Raw genomic sequence first — 12,574 nt, forward strand, 5'->3', positions numbered from 1 at the left:
TTCAGCTGATATCCACAAGCACTTTTAGCTTAGCATAGATCATTGAAAATAATTAGACCATTAGCATCTAACTCTTTATCTGTCTGTTTGTTTATTTATGTATTTATTTATTTGTCTGTTTGTTTATTGATCTGTTCATTTATTTTCTGCTTTCATTTATTTATCTCTTTACTTATTTGTCTATTTATCTGACTGTTTGTTTGTTTGTTTATTTAAGTATTAATTTATTTTTTAGTCTGTTTGTTTGTTTGTTTATTTATTAATGTCTGTTTGTTTGTTTTAATGTCATACCAGCAGCATTGGCTATATTAATGACAACGTTGGTAACGCATATTAAACACATCATTTTTCAGACATAAAGGTTTCTTAAACAAGCATCGTATAACAATATTGATAAAAGGTCAAATAAGGTCTTTTACGTTAGTCAATGATAAACATTCAAATATTATTCCAGAAGATACCTTTTAAATAGTTTTCTCTGAATAAAAACCATCCACTAATTTTGTTTAAAATAGGTTTTACATTGAAAACATATATTTTTTTGTTTTATATTATTCGTATTTGTATTAAAAATACACCACATCACTAAAAATAAAAAGTGACTGAAAGCCCAGTCAGTTCTGTTTTATGTTCACTTTTGCACAGCATAACTGATTGGCTGGATGTAGTGATGCTTTGCTAACCTGTCACTGCGAAAATAAGGGAAATGAAAGCGGATCTTCTTGAAGGTGATGCTCTGAAACTAACCAGACAGACAAGCAGGTATTTAATAGACCATGACAGAAAAGATGATGCAGAAATGACTAAAGACAACACAAAATACTGTCATCTTAACATTCATTGAGGTTAATGATTATTGAAATCTGTCATGATCATATTAAAAACATATCAAGCTGTACCTGAGGAAGTCCCGCCCCTACTATTGCTCCACTGTGAATCATTGGTCCTTCCTTCCCAACAAACAATCCTGAAACAAAAAGACAAACACTTTTTAGAATTGACTTGTTTGTAGTGCTAATTTATAGGGGTGTTAAAATTAATTGTTTCTTCGGTGCACCGCAATGCAGACACAAACAATTCTGTATCGGTTCAGTAATAATTTTGGCCATTTAACATCAGTGTCACTGTTTGCTGAACAGTGCCAGACCCGCACTGAACATCAATTGCAGCCTTTTCCGTTGAGCACACGATCAATCATAGACATTTAAAGACTCACTCAGTAGTCCTCAAAAAGCAAGCAGGACAAAATTTACATTTGTTTGTTTGCTATAAATGCTGCTGCTGTTCTATGCATGTACTTTTGTTTGATACATTCAAAAAGAGTTTTTTTGAGCAGGTAAAATTAAAGGTACAGTTCATATATGTGACTGCTTGTATTACAGAACAAAATTGTTTTACGAAGAATATATAGACGACGTAGTGGCGCAGTAGGTAGTGCTGTCGCCTCACAGCAAGAAGGTCGCTGGGTGGCTGGTTCGATCCTCGGCTCAGTTGGCGTTTCTGTGTGGAGTTTGCATGTTCTCCCTGCGTTCACGTGGGTTTCCTCTGGGTGCTCCAGTTTCCCCCACAGTATAAAGACATGCGGTACAGGTGAATTTGGTAGGCTAAATTGTCTGTAGTGTGTGTGGGAATGTGTGTGTGGATGTTTCCCAGAGATGGGTTGCAGCTGGAAGGGCATCTGCTGTGTAAAAATGTGCTGGATAAGTTGCCAGTTCATTCCGCTGTGGTGACCCCACATTAATTAAGGGACAATGCAGACAAGAAAATGAATGAATGAAATAATATATAGATATACAGTAAATCTACTTATAAATGATCGATTTTAATACAAAAATGATTGTGTTGCTAAGTAAAATATGACATTTTGCATGAAAAGCATCGTTATTGCACCGTGATGCACTGAGATATCGAGTTAAACTGAATTGATGGCATGATAATCATAACCGAACCGAACCGTGACACCAGTTTAGGTTAACACCTCTACTGATTTATGTGATTTTCATCATAATTACCTCCAGCAACTGCAAACAGGACCCCCGTCACCTTACATATGTAGGTTCGCAGCCTCACAATTCCTGGCACCTTTACTCCATTAAGGTAACTTTTAATTTCAGGGATACCCGACCCAGCTGCAACAGGCTGATACACAGAGAAACAAAGCAACTTTTTACTCCCCCAATAACGCATTTTACGAATATTATTGAATTAGCTAAAAAAGCACTTTAAATAATATATACATGTGTATATACACACACACACACACACTTGAAACCAGAAGTTTACATACTCTATAAAAAAAGGAACATAACCATTTTTTAAAATGCCTGATGGTAAATCATACTAAACGTTTACTATTTTAGGTCCGTTAGGATTACCTTAATGATTTACATTTGCTAAATGCCAGAATAATGAGAGAATTTCTTTCTTTTTTTTGAGAATTTTCTATTAATTTCTAGACCAGGGGTCACCATTCCTGGTCCTGGAGGGCCGGTGTCCCTGCTGAGTTTAGCTCCAACTTGCCTCAACACACCTGCCTGGATGTTTCAAGTATACCAAGTAAGAGCTTGATTAGCTTGTTCAGGTGTGTTTGATTAGGGTTGGAGCAAAAATCTGCAGGACACCGGCCCTCCAGGAACAAGTTTGGTGACCCCTGTTCTAGACAGTCAAAAGTTTACATACATTTCCTTGGTATTTTTTTATTTTAGCTTTCCTTACTTTGGTCAAATGTTTTGGGTATCCTTCCACAAGCTTTTCACAAAAGTTTGAAGGAATTTTGCCACATCATGAGTCAGATTTGTTGGCTGTCCTGCTCACACAAGCTTTTTCAACTCTGCCCACATATTTTCTATAGGATTGAGATCAGGGCTGTGTGATGGCCACTCCAAAACTTTCACTCTGTTGTCCTTAAAGCACGTTTTAACTAATCTGGCAAATGACTTTACTGTTAAATGTATACATTATTCACTAACCTCAATGAGCACTAGAACACTGGAGATGAACACGAACATCATATTGAGAGCCAGCAGCTCCAGTAATGAAAGAGCTAGACAGCCATTCTCACTGCATTCCTCCACAGCTGAATATAACGTCAAGGACTCCAACACAACAAAATAGCATAAAAATACATAAACCAAAACACACAGCAGCACTGAGCAGAAAGGATACATTGCCCAACCACGTTGAACTTCAGCTGAGTGAAAAGCCGCACAAAGAAATCAACGAAAAGGCCAGTCTGAAAAAGAAAATGTATAGTTTTTAATATACCTTAAATCACAGAAACTGTATAAAAAAAAGTATTAATAATAATAATAATAAAAGCTTAACTGAAATACTTAAGAGTCTATAATATATTTTTGGCTTGTTTTATGTTTGGTAACAATTCTTTTAAATTAACTACATTCCACTTTTTTAAAAATGGGCTTATTTTCCGAGTAAACTAGTGTCAAAGAGTTCAGTTTGACCATTTTTTTTTTTATCTATTCAGATAATATCTGGGTCTGAAGGGAGAACGTTGAGCTTAGCTTAGCACAAATCATTGAACTGGATTAGACCATTAGCATCTCACTCGTAAAAGAAAAAAAAAAAAATAATAATGTTCCTATTTGAAGCTTGATCCTTCTGTAGTTATATTGTGTACAAAAACTGACAGAAGCTGAAAACAATTTTGTAGGTTGATAAGGCTGGGAACTATACTCTCATTCTGGCGTAACAAATCAAGGTGCAGCACGTGCAATGATATTATAAAGTACTGCTACCTATTGACCTAGCTGCAGACTATTTTCAGGCAATGTATAATGTCATTGTACAGAAGAGTCTATATTCAAATAGGAATTATTGAAAGTCTACAAAAATGCTAAAACCAATCTGTTTAACTATTGGGGACTTGAGCATATTCCCTTCAAAAAGTGGAGTGTTTGCTTAACCCAACCCATGCAGTGTGTAGGTTTGTATTCCTAAAACAACCATACTGGCATGCATATTCATATTCAGTGGTCATTTTCTATATTGACAATGCAAAGATACATTTGGCTAAAAAAAGATGCTTAATTTGCACACATGAAACTGATCATTAAACTTATTAGTTATTACTAATGTAATAAACCTACACTCACCGGCCACTTTATTAGGTACACCTGTCCAATTACTCGTTAACACAAATTTGTAATCAGCCGATCACATGACACCAACTCAATGCATTTAGGCATGTAGACATGATCAAGACTATCTGCTGCAGTTCAAACCAAGCATCGGAATAGGGAAGACAGGTAATATAAGTGACTTTGAACGTGGCATGGTTGTTGGTGCTAGACGTGCTGGTCTAAGTAATTCAGAAACTGCTGATCTACTGGGATTTTCACACACAACCATTTCTAGGGTTTACAGAGAATGCTCTGAAAAAGAGAGTGAGGGGGAGCTCTGTGGATGCAAATGCCTTGTTGATCCCAGAGGTCAGAGGAGAATGGCCAGACTGGTTCCATCTGATGGAAAGGCAACAGTAACTCAAACAACCACTCGTGACAACCGAGGTCTGCAGAAGAGCATCTCTGAATGCACAACACGTCGAACCTTGAAGCGAATGGGCCACAGGAGCAAAAGACCACAGCGGGTGCCACTCCTGTCAGCTAAGAAAAGGAAACTGTGGCTTTAATTCACACAGGCTCTGCAAAATTGGACAATAGAAGATTGTAAAAACGTTGCCTGGTCTGATAAGTCTCAATTTCTGCTGCAACATTTAGATGGTAGGGTCAGAATTTGGGATCATGAAATAATCCTGCCTTGTATCAACGGTTCAGGCTGGTGGTGGAGGTGTAATGTTGTGGGGGATATTTTCTTGGCACACTTTGGGCCCGTTAGTACAAATTGAGCATCTTCTGATGGCTACTTCCAGCAGGATAATGCAATATGTAATCGTGTCTTAAAGTGTGAATCATCTCAGGCTGGTTTCTTGAACATGACAATGAGTTCACTGTACATTTACATTTACATTTAGCAGACGCTTTTATCCAAAGCGACTTACAAATGAGGACAAGGAAGCAATTTACACAACCAAGAGCAACAATGAATAAGTGCTATAGGCAAGTTTCAGGTCTGTAAAGTCTAAGAAGGGAAGTATTCAAATGGCCTCCACATTCACCAGATCTTGATCCAATAGAGCAGCTTTGAGATGTGGTGGAGTGGGAGAATTGTATCATGGATATATATATATATATATATATATATATATATATATATATATATATATATATATATATATATATATATACCTCAAGTATCTTGTCTATGCCACGAAGAATAAAGGCCTCAAGAAGAATAAATATACCTCAAGTATCTAGTTGAATCTATTCCACGAAGAATAAAGGCAATTCTGAAGACAAAAGTGAGTCCAACACAGTTCTAGTAAGGTGTACCTAATAAAATGGCAGAGGATATATATATATATATATTAGGGCTGTGCAATTAATCAAAATCCGATTTCGATTTTGGCTTTTAACGATTATGAAAAAGCATTAATCGAGATAAACGATTATTCCAGCATCTCCAGCATCTCGCTGTGCTTAGCTTCGGACAGCAGGGCACACACACATCTAACGCCATCTTAATGTAATTTAATAGTAAAATACATGCACATTTGTGTCAGAGCACGGTGTTTAGTGATTATTCATATTAACCCTCATTTGTGTAATAAACTAACAAGTTGAGAATCAAAGGACATGTGAAAGAGAAACCATATCAGAGCCGCACTATTCTTAAAGTGGCAGTGTGCGATATTCCTGCTGCTGCCGACTGTTTTTATTATTAATCAATAATAAAATCAAAAATACAGTGAAGATGCTTAAAGCACAGTTTAATCATAACAGATTTAATAACTCATTTCTAATAACTGATTTCTTTTATCTTTGCTATAATGACAGTACATTATATTTTACTAGATATTTTTCAAAATACTAGTACTCAGCTTAAAATGACATTCAAAGGCTTAAATAGGGTAAATAGGCAAGTCAATGTATAACAGTAGTTTCTTATGCAGACAATCAAAAATATATATTGCTTGAGGGGGCTAATAATATCGAGCTATTACAATAAGTTTCAAAATATTTAAACCTGCTTATATATATATATATATATATATATATATATATATATAATAAAATAAATTCACAGAAGGGCGAATAATTTTGACTTCAACTGATAATCGTTTTGAATAATTGTGATTACAATTATGATAAAAAAAAATCGTGATTATGGTTTTTCCCATAATCGAACAGCCCTAATATATATATATATATATATATATATATATATATATATATATATATATATATATATATATATATATATATATATATATATATATATATTAGTTTAAGGTTACTCTGATGTATTTGCAGTATCTAGAACCTTGATCAAAATAATTTTTTTAAAACTCACCAGTCCTGTTGATACTCCAATCGCGAAGACTAAAATCCACTTTATTGCTTCATATTTTCTGGCTTTCTGAGAGGTAAATGATTTATTACAATTTGTAAAAAAATCATTTGAGATAAAGTGCTCATCACAAAGTTTACCTTATTATCCAACCCTTCCAAAACCTCCAAGAACGGCTCATTAATACAACGGTCATAATCCAAACTCTGAAAAACCAAGAGATAAAACAGAAAACACAATATATATATATATATATATATATATATATATATATATATATATATATAATATGCAATGTCTGTATTATTTTAAAATGGTAGATTAAGACATAAGAGCATGCAAGTATTGCTTTTAAAGGCGTGTTATAATCAGCGTTGTCCGTTATTTACTGACCTCATAGTCTTTTCTTGGCAATATTTCATCATCATCTTCTCTGGTTTCACCGAGTATTGTCTAATAAGCAAAAAGCCAGCAATGAAATCAGTTTAACATGCTTGAAAAAAGAGACCAGATGCTTCAGAAAGGAACCCCCCATTCAGATGCTTTCTTTTGACGTTTCTGAGGTTTCCCAGATTGAGATCTCTGTCTTTAAAAAGAACAGATGGCCTGTGGCGACTTCACACAATGGCATGACTTATTCTGAGCACATCTTTGACATTTTACTTTACTATACCTAGGATAATGGTTTGTCTGCTACAATATCAATTCTTCACAACAATAAGTAACTGATAAGCAGTATTATATGAGGTTATTCGTCCCATTGTTATGAGGTTATTCATCACACATAAGCTGTGTCTAATAATTTGGTGAACTTTCTAATGAGAAAAATATTATAGTGACAGGTGATAACGCCCAAATTGCATATCCTTTATGATATATTATCCTGTAAGATGCCCAAAAAAGCGGTACAATATAATAAACTCGTGACTAATACATATTATTAAAAACTGCTTATTGAATATCATCTCAGAATCTTCTAATGCTTGCTAAACAGAGTGTTAATGTACATTATTCTGTTTACAGTGTATCTGGGTGGAGAATAGCAGGGGAAGCATCACTTATTAAAGCAACGAAAAGCACGCGCGTTTCAGTCAATAAAGTGTAACGGATCTGGAAGCAGATATCACGCATAAACGGACTCATACCAGCTCCTCTGGTGTTCTTGTTTCGCCTTCATTGCAGCAGCATTGACAACACAAACATCCTCCACAACACGCCATCTTCAGCAACACAACACACACCGCTAGACAGATCTGATCACATGACCATCACACGCTGGGTGGATGTGCTCGAGCACGCAGTGGCGGCGCAGCTTAAACGCAGGCGAGGAACTTTTAGGCGCGTATTTTTTTACGGTAAGGTAAAGTTGGTTCCCACTTGGCTGTGGGTGGTTTAACATACATACATCACAAACTACTTAAAAAATTATTCGAAGTATTTTTTTGCTATGCATTACTCTACAGTCTTCATCAAACAAGCTAATTAAATAACTTAAACTCAAAATAATATTCCCTGTTAAGTTATTTGACAAGTAACTTTGTATTGTAGAATAACAGAGGTCCACATTATCAAGCGAACCCAAACCCAGAACTCAAAATCCAACCTGTTTTTTTTCAGTCGAGTCACTTCTAACGTTACGCTCGCCGCCATTTTATTTCACGGCAACGAATGCAGCGCGTCTCAACATTTTGAAAAATAGAGATGTATATATTTGGAAAAAAATATTAATTATTAAGTAATTATTAAGTTACCTTCCGCTTTAAGTTGTCCTTTTAAATCTTCGATGCGTCTAACGTTACCTCAGTCAGTTTACGGAAATTTTTACCATGGTTTTAACGGTTTTAACGGTAACCAACCTTTTTTGTTGGGGTCCGCCAAGCGACCGTAACTTCACGTCTAACGTTAGAAGGGTTTAATGATCTTAAAACACGTATAAATTAGAGATGAAGAAAGTTTACTCGATCACAGGAAGGGTAAGTGACCCTCTGTTACTCAAGTGGTAACTTACTAACGTTAACGTTACCAATCCAGGGCAAATTGCTCCGCTGCATATGGCAAGCCAAATTAGCTTAAAATGCACTTAGCATTAAGGTACTCGTCATAATTAACTAGTAAGTTAACGTTAACAATTTAATTATAAAGCTCTCCAATTTAAAGTAAGAATTACATTAAAAAACTTTCTAATTGCAGTTGTTAAACTGGGGTCTGCATTTCTTACTAACGTTAACGTTAGTACAAATTCAATTGTGGCTCTGTCATTATAATTGAATGGAAGTCAACTGAGACTAACATTAAATAACTACGTTTGTAAAAAAACAAACTAGAGCTTCATAACTTTGATTGTTAAGTTTTATTGTTGCAAGTTTGTTTACGTGGGTTTACTTTCCTACAGGTTGTCTGGTTTCCATTGTTGTGCCAGGAGGCGCACCCCTACTCTATAATGCACCCCCTCTCAAATGTGCATCTCTTAACTGAAATTAATTTTTAAAAGTTAATAATACAGTTATAACACTAATGAGAGTGACTGAGGTAAGTTTCATGAATGGAACGCGTCCCTTACAGGACAGAAATAACAAATACATTGATTGACTTTAAATACAATACAAATGAGATTAAGTAAATTGTTTAATGTGTGGTTTAGTTTAAAAATAGGTGGTTTAGAAACTACGTTTCCATCCACCTATTTTTATATGCATTTTGCATGTGCATTAATTTTGAAAATGCACATAAAAAACATATACGCATGAATAAACTTGCGCTAATATGTGTAGGAAAACTGTTTATTAGATTAGCAATGTAAAACTACGATAAAAAAAAAAATCCAGTGTGTACATTAAAAAAGTCATGTGATTTTGTTATAAGAGATCATGTGATGATAAAAATGTGTGTGAATGGACAAAGCAGCAGGCTGAGCACACTGTAAAACATCTGAAATGTTGTTTTGGTCATTCTAAAATGACTCAACTGTTTTAGTATAGGGTATATGCCGAAGCATGCTAATGGGACTTTTAATTTGCCAGTAACCTGGGTCAAGCGCTTCCGGCGAACTGTACGCAATGGAAAAACCGGCGCGTTTAAGGTCTGTTTTCTTTAAAAATCAGCTATCTCCACTAGCTGAGTGATATCCGATATAAAGTGGGTCTCAGATTGTAAAAGAAGCACTGCATTAAATTACAATTTCCCTTGCTATGTCTTTGTAATATGAGCATTTATTTTTCCCCAGTATATTCAATGGAGCTTCTGCGCTAACCTGCTGATTCTGCGGGCACGTGCGGGTAAACGGTAAAGTCTAGATCGGATATTCGGCCGACAGGAAGTGCGATATGCACGCACATTAATAAAGCAACATTTTTTTATGACACTGTATAACAATAATTAATATTTTTACAGTACTGTGATGGTTGGGTTTAGGATTGGGGTGGGGGTAGGCGTTAAAAATACATTTTATTGGGTAATTTAATAGATAAAATAACTAATACTCGGTACAACTACAGGTTTTACATTACTGTGACGGTTGGGTTTAGGGTTGGGGTGGGGGTAGACGTTAATAAAATACAACAAATGAGAAATTTAATAACTAATAGAAATAATTCGCGTTAACTTCCGGCTGCAAACGTATCCGCTCTAGCAACAACCCGAGTAAACGGCTTTTTGTGTTATTTTACGCTTGAGCAAATAAATGAATGCCAAAGTTTATTTAACTGAATGTTTTTTGAATGGCAGACACGTGAACTAGGAGAACGTTTTTCTCATATTTCTGACGCGCTTGAACCACATGTGACAAATTATAACGGCTTTAACAGACACATTTCTAAGTTGTGTGTCACAAAAACACTCTTATCCATTAAAAATGTCATTGAAACCCATTTTCGGAGCGCAAATTACCAGTTGTACAGGCTGTAAACGGAAGTTTTTAGCATTCTACCGGAAGACGCTGGTCGCTATGGCGCCCTCCATGCAGCAGCCATGAAAAAGGGTCTATAAAATGGAAAAAAGTTCACAATAACGGTTCACCGGAAGTTTATCAGTATGGAAAAAACACTAGCTCGGCATATACCCCATTAGTGTTATTATATTATTAATGACCTCCAGAATTAAGAGCTGCAGCACGTTCACTTCAAGTCAGGATTGTCTTCCGAGGCACAAGTCATTTATTAAATGAAAAAAAGATTCACGCAACTTCTCCTACCACAGCAAATTTCGTTTTTACTGCTGATATTTGGCACCAGATAATCAGGAAGTGACGCTTTTATTCGCTTTGACTCGGAAGGAAACACTGCTTTATTCGCATGTCTTATATGTGATAATCCAGTTTTGCGCATAAAGTTGATTTACATTTTTGGATGGAAACATAGCTAATATTATTATTATTTTACGGTTATTTGTAAACCTAGTGCATTTTAAAATACGTTTTACTTATTATCTTTGCTTTATCCATCAAAATAATAATCATTTTATGTTTTGATCAATTATGGCTGTTTTCCCAGGGATGGGTTGCAGCTTAAAGGGCATCCGCTGTCTAAAAAACGTGCTGGATAAGTTTGTGGTTCATTCCGCTTTGGCGACCCTGGATTAATAAAGGGATTAAGCCGAAAATTAATGAATGAATGAATTATGGCTGTTGATTTTTAAAAAAAATGTAGACTGAGATATTATTGAAAGTCTATGTATGCTGCATTTTGCAGGAGGGGTATGTGTCTCAGCACAATACCGGATTTGTTAGTAAGTGAGTGAGCTTTAAAATGTTATTCATTCATTCATTCATTCTCTTTTAGGCTTAGTCTCTGGGGTCGCGACAGCGGAATTAACCGCCAACTTATCAAGCATGTTTTACACAGCGGATGCCCCTCCAGCTTCAACCCATCATTGGGAAACATCTATACACACTCATTTACACACATACACTAAAAGCAATTTTAGCTTACCCAATTCAGCTGTACCACATGTTTTTGGACTCGCAGGGGAAACCGGAGCACTTGGAGGAAACCCACGCAAACACGGGGAGAACATGCAACCTCCACACAGAAATGCCAACTGATGGAGCTGGAGCTCAAACCAGCGACCTTCTTGCTGTGAGGCGATTGGGCGGGTATAAGATTCTGACGGTATAATCTTCACTAAAAAAAAAATATTTTTTTAACTTGTTCAAACTACTTAATTAAAATGAGCTTAAACAACACAATTCTTTGGATTTCATTACATTTTTTTATGCTCAATTCACATAAATTAGTTAAAAGTGTTAAGTTAACTTAATCGATTTGTGTTGGGACAACATGAATGAATCAACCTTTTTCCCCTTTGAACACAATATATTTTATTTTGAGAAACTTTTAAAATATCTTGAATCACTGACTTCTGCTGTCTTCATTTAAAAAAAACATACTTCATTCAACTTGAAAAGACATTTTTGGAGATCTTTTCTGCTGGAGATACTGTTGTTCTAAAAATTTAAAGCAAAACATTTTTAAAAAAATCGTACATATACCGCGCAGTATTGAAAAAAAAAAATGTTGCCGTTTTTAAAACCTTGACTTTTCCAAACCGCGGTATACCTTGAAAACAGTTATCGTCCCATGCCTAACCTGAGTACGTTTTTAACCCACCCACCCAACACACAACACATTTGAATCAACCTTGCTTGCATACACACATTCACAAGTGTTATATACAGTTGAAGTCAGAATTATTAGCCCCACTATTATTTTTCTTTCTTTTTTAAATATTTCAAAAAATGATGTTTAACAGCAAGAACATTTTCACAATATGTCTGATTACTGCATATTTTCTCTTCTAGAGAAAGTCTAGTCTGATTTATTTATCTTTACCATGATAAAAGTACATAATATTTTACTAGATATTTTTCAAGACACTTCTATACAGCTTAAAGTGACATTTAGAGGCTTAACTAGGTTAATTAGGTTAACTAGGAAGGTTAGGGTAATTAGGCAAGTGATTGTATAACAACGGTTTGTTCTGTAGACTATCGGAAAAAATATAGCTGAAAGGGGCTAATTGTCATGTTTACCAGCGACATCTGGTGGTTTGTTCACTGGTAAACATGACACTAATAATATTGACTTTAAAATGGTTTTTAAAAAAATAAAACTGCTTTTATTCTAGCCGAAATAAGACTTTCTCCAGAAGAGAA

General features: G+C 35.3%; 2 protein-coding genes and 1 long non-coding RNA gene across 6 annotated transcripts in view; 2 read left to right on the forward strand and 1 right to left on the reverse strand.

The window, feature by feature from the left end:
* The window catches only part of clcn6 (Cl-/H+ antiporter 6), a 43,409-nt gene extending 34,713 nt beyond the window's left edge, over positions 1-8,696 (reverse strand). Inside the window, exons 1-9 of one of the 4 annotated variants that reach the window (XM_087265416.1) lie at positions 8,283-8,696; positions 6,820-6,879; positions 6,567-6,632; positions 6,430-6,495; positions 3,166-3,232; positions 2,970-3,076; positions 2,013-2,139; positions 900-967; positions 684-742 (exon numbers count right to left, since the gene is read on the reverse strand). In XM_087265416.1, coding sequence (XP_087121542.1) covers positions 684-742; positions 900-967; positions 2,013-2,139; positions 2,970-3,011 — 296 coding nt within the window. In that variant the 5' untranslated portion in view covers positions 3,012-3,076; positions 3,166-3,232; positions 6,430-6,495; ... (1 more) ...; positions 6,820-6,879; positions 8,283-8,696. Of the gene's footprint in view, positions 1-683; positions 743-899; positions 968-2,012; positions 2,140-2,969; positions 3,077-3,165; positions 3,233-6,429; positions 6,496-6,566; positions 6,633-6,819; positions 6,880-7,571; positions 7,686-8,029; positions 8,112-8,177 lie in introns of those variants that run through there. The other 3 variants (XM_087265418.1, XM_087265417.1, XM_087265415.1) reach the window with 3 other exon arrangements.
* Positions 1-12,574, forward strand: part of LOC147842870 (uncharacterized) — a 469,436-nt gene that overhangs the window by 7,346 nt on the left and 449,516 nt on the right. The window lies entirely within an intron of this gene.
* The window catches only part of LOC103911576 (uncharacterized), a 66,473-nt gene continuing 61,970 nt past the window's right edge, over positions 8,072-12,574 (forward strand). Inside the window, exons 1-3 of the mRNA XM_087265509.1 lie at positions 8,072-8,399; positions 8,819-8,955; positions 11,388-11,515. The gene's annotated coding sequence lies outside the window, so the exon portion shown is untranslated. The remainder of the gene's footprint in view (positions 8,400-8,818; positions 8,956-11,387; positions 11,516-12,574) is intronic.

The sequence above is a fragment of the Danio rerio genome, chromosome 8 (assembly GCF_052040795.2).
Source record: "Danio rerio strain M-AB ecotype USA chromosome 8, GRCz13ab, whole genome shotgun sequence".
Classification (NCBI taxonomy): Eukaryota; Metazoa; Chordata; class Actinopteri; order Cypriniformes; family Danionidae; genus Danio; species Danio rerio.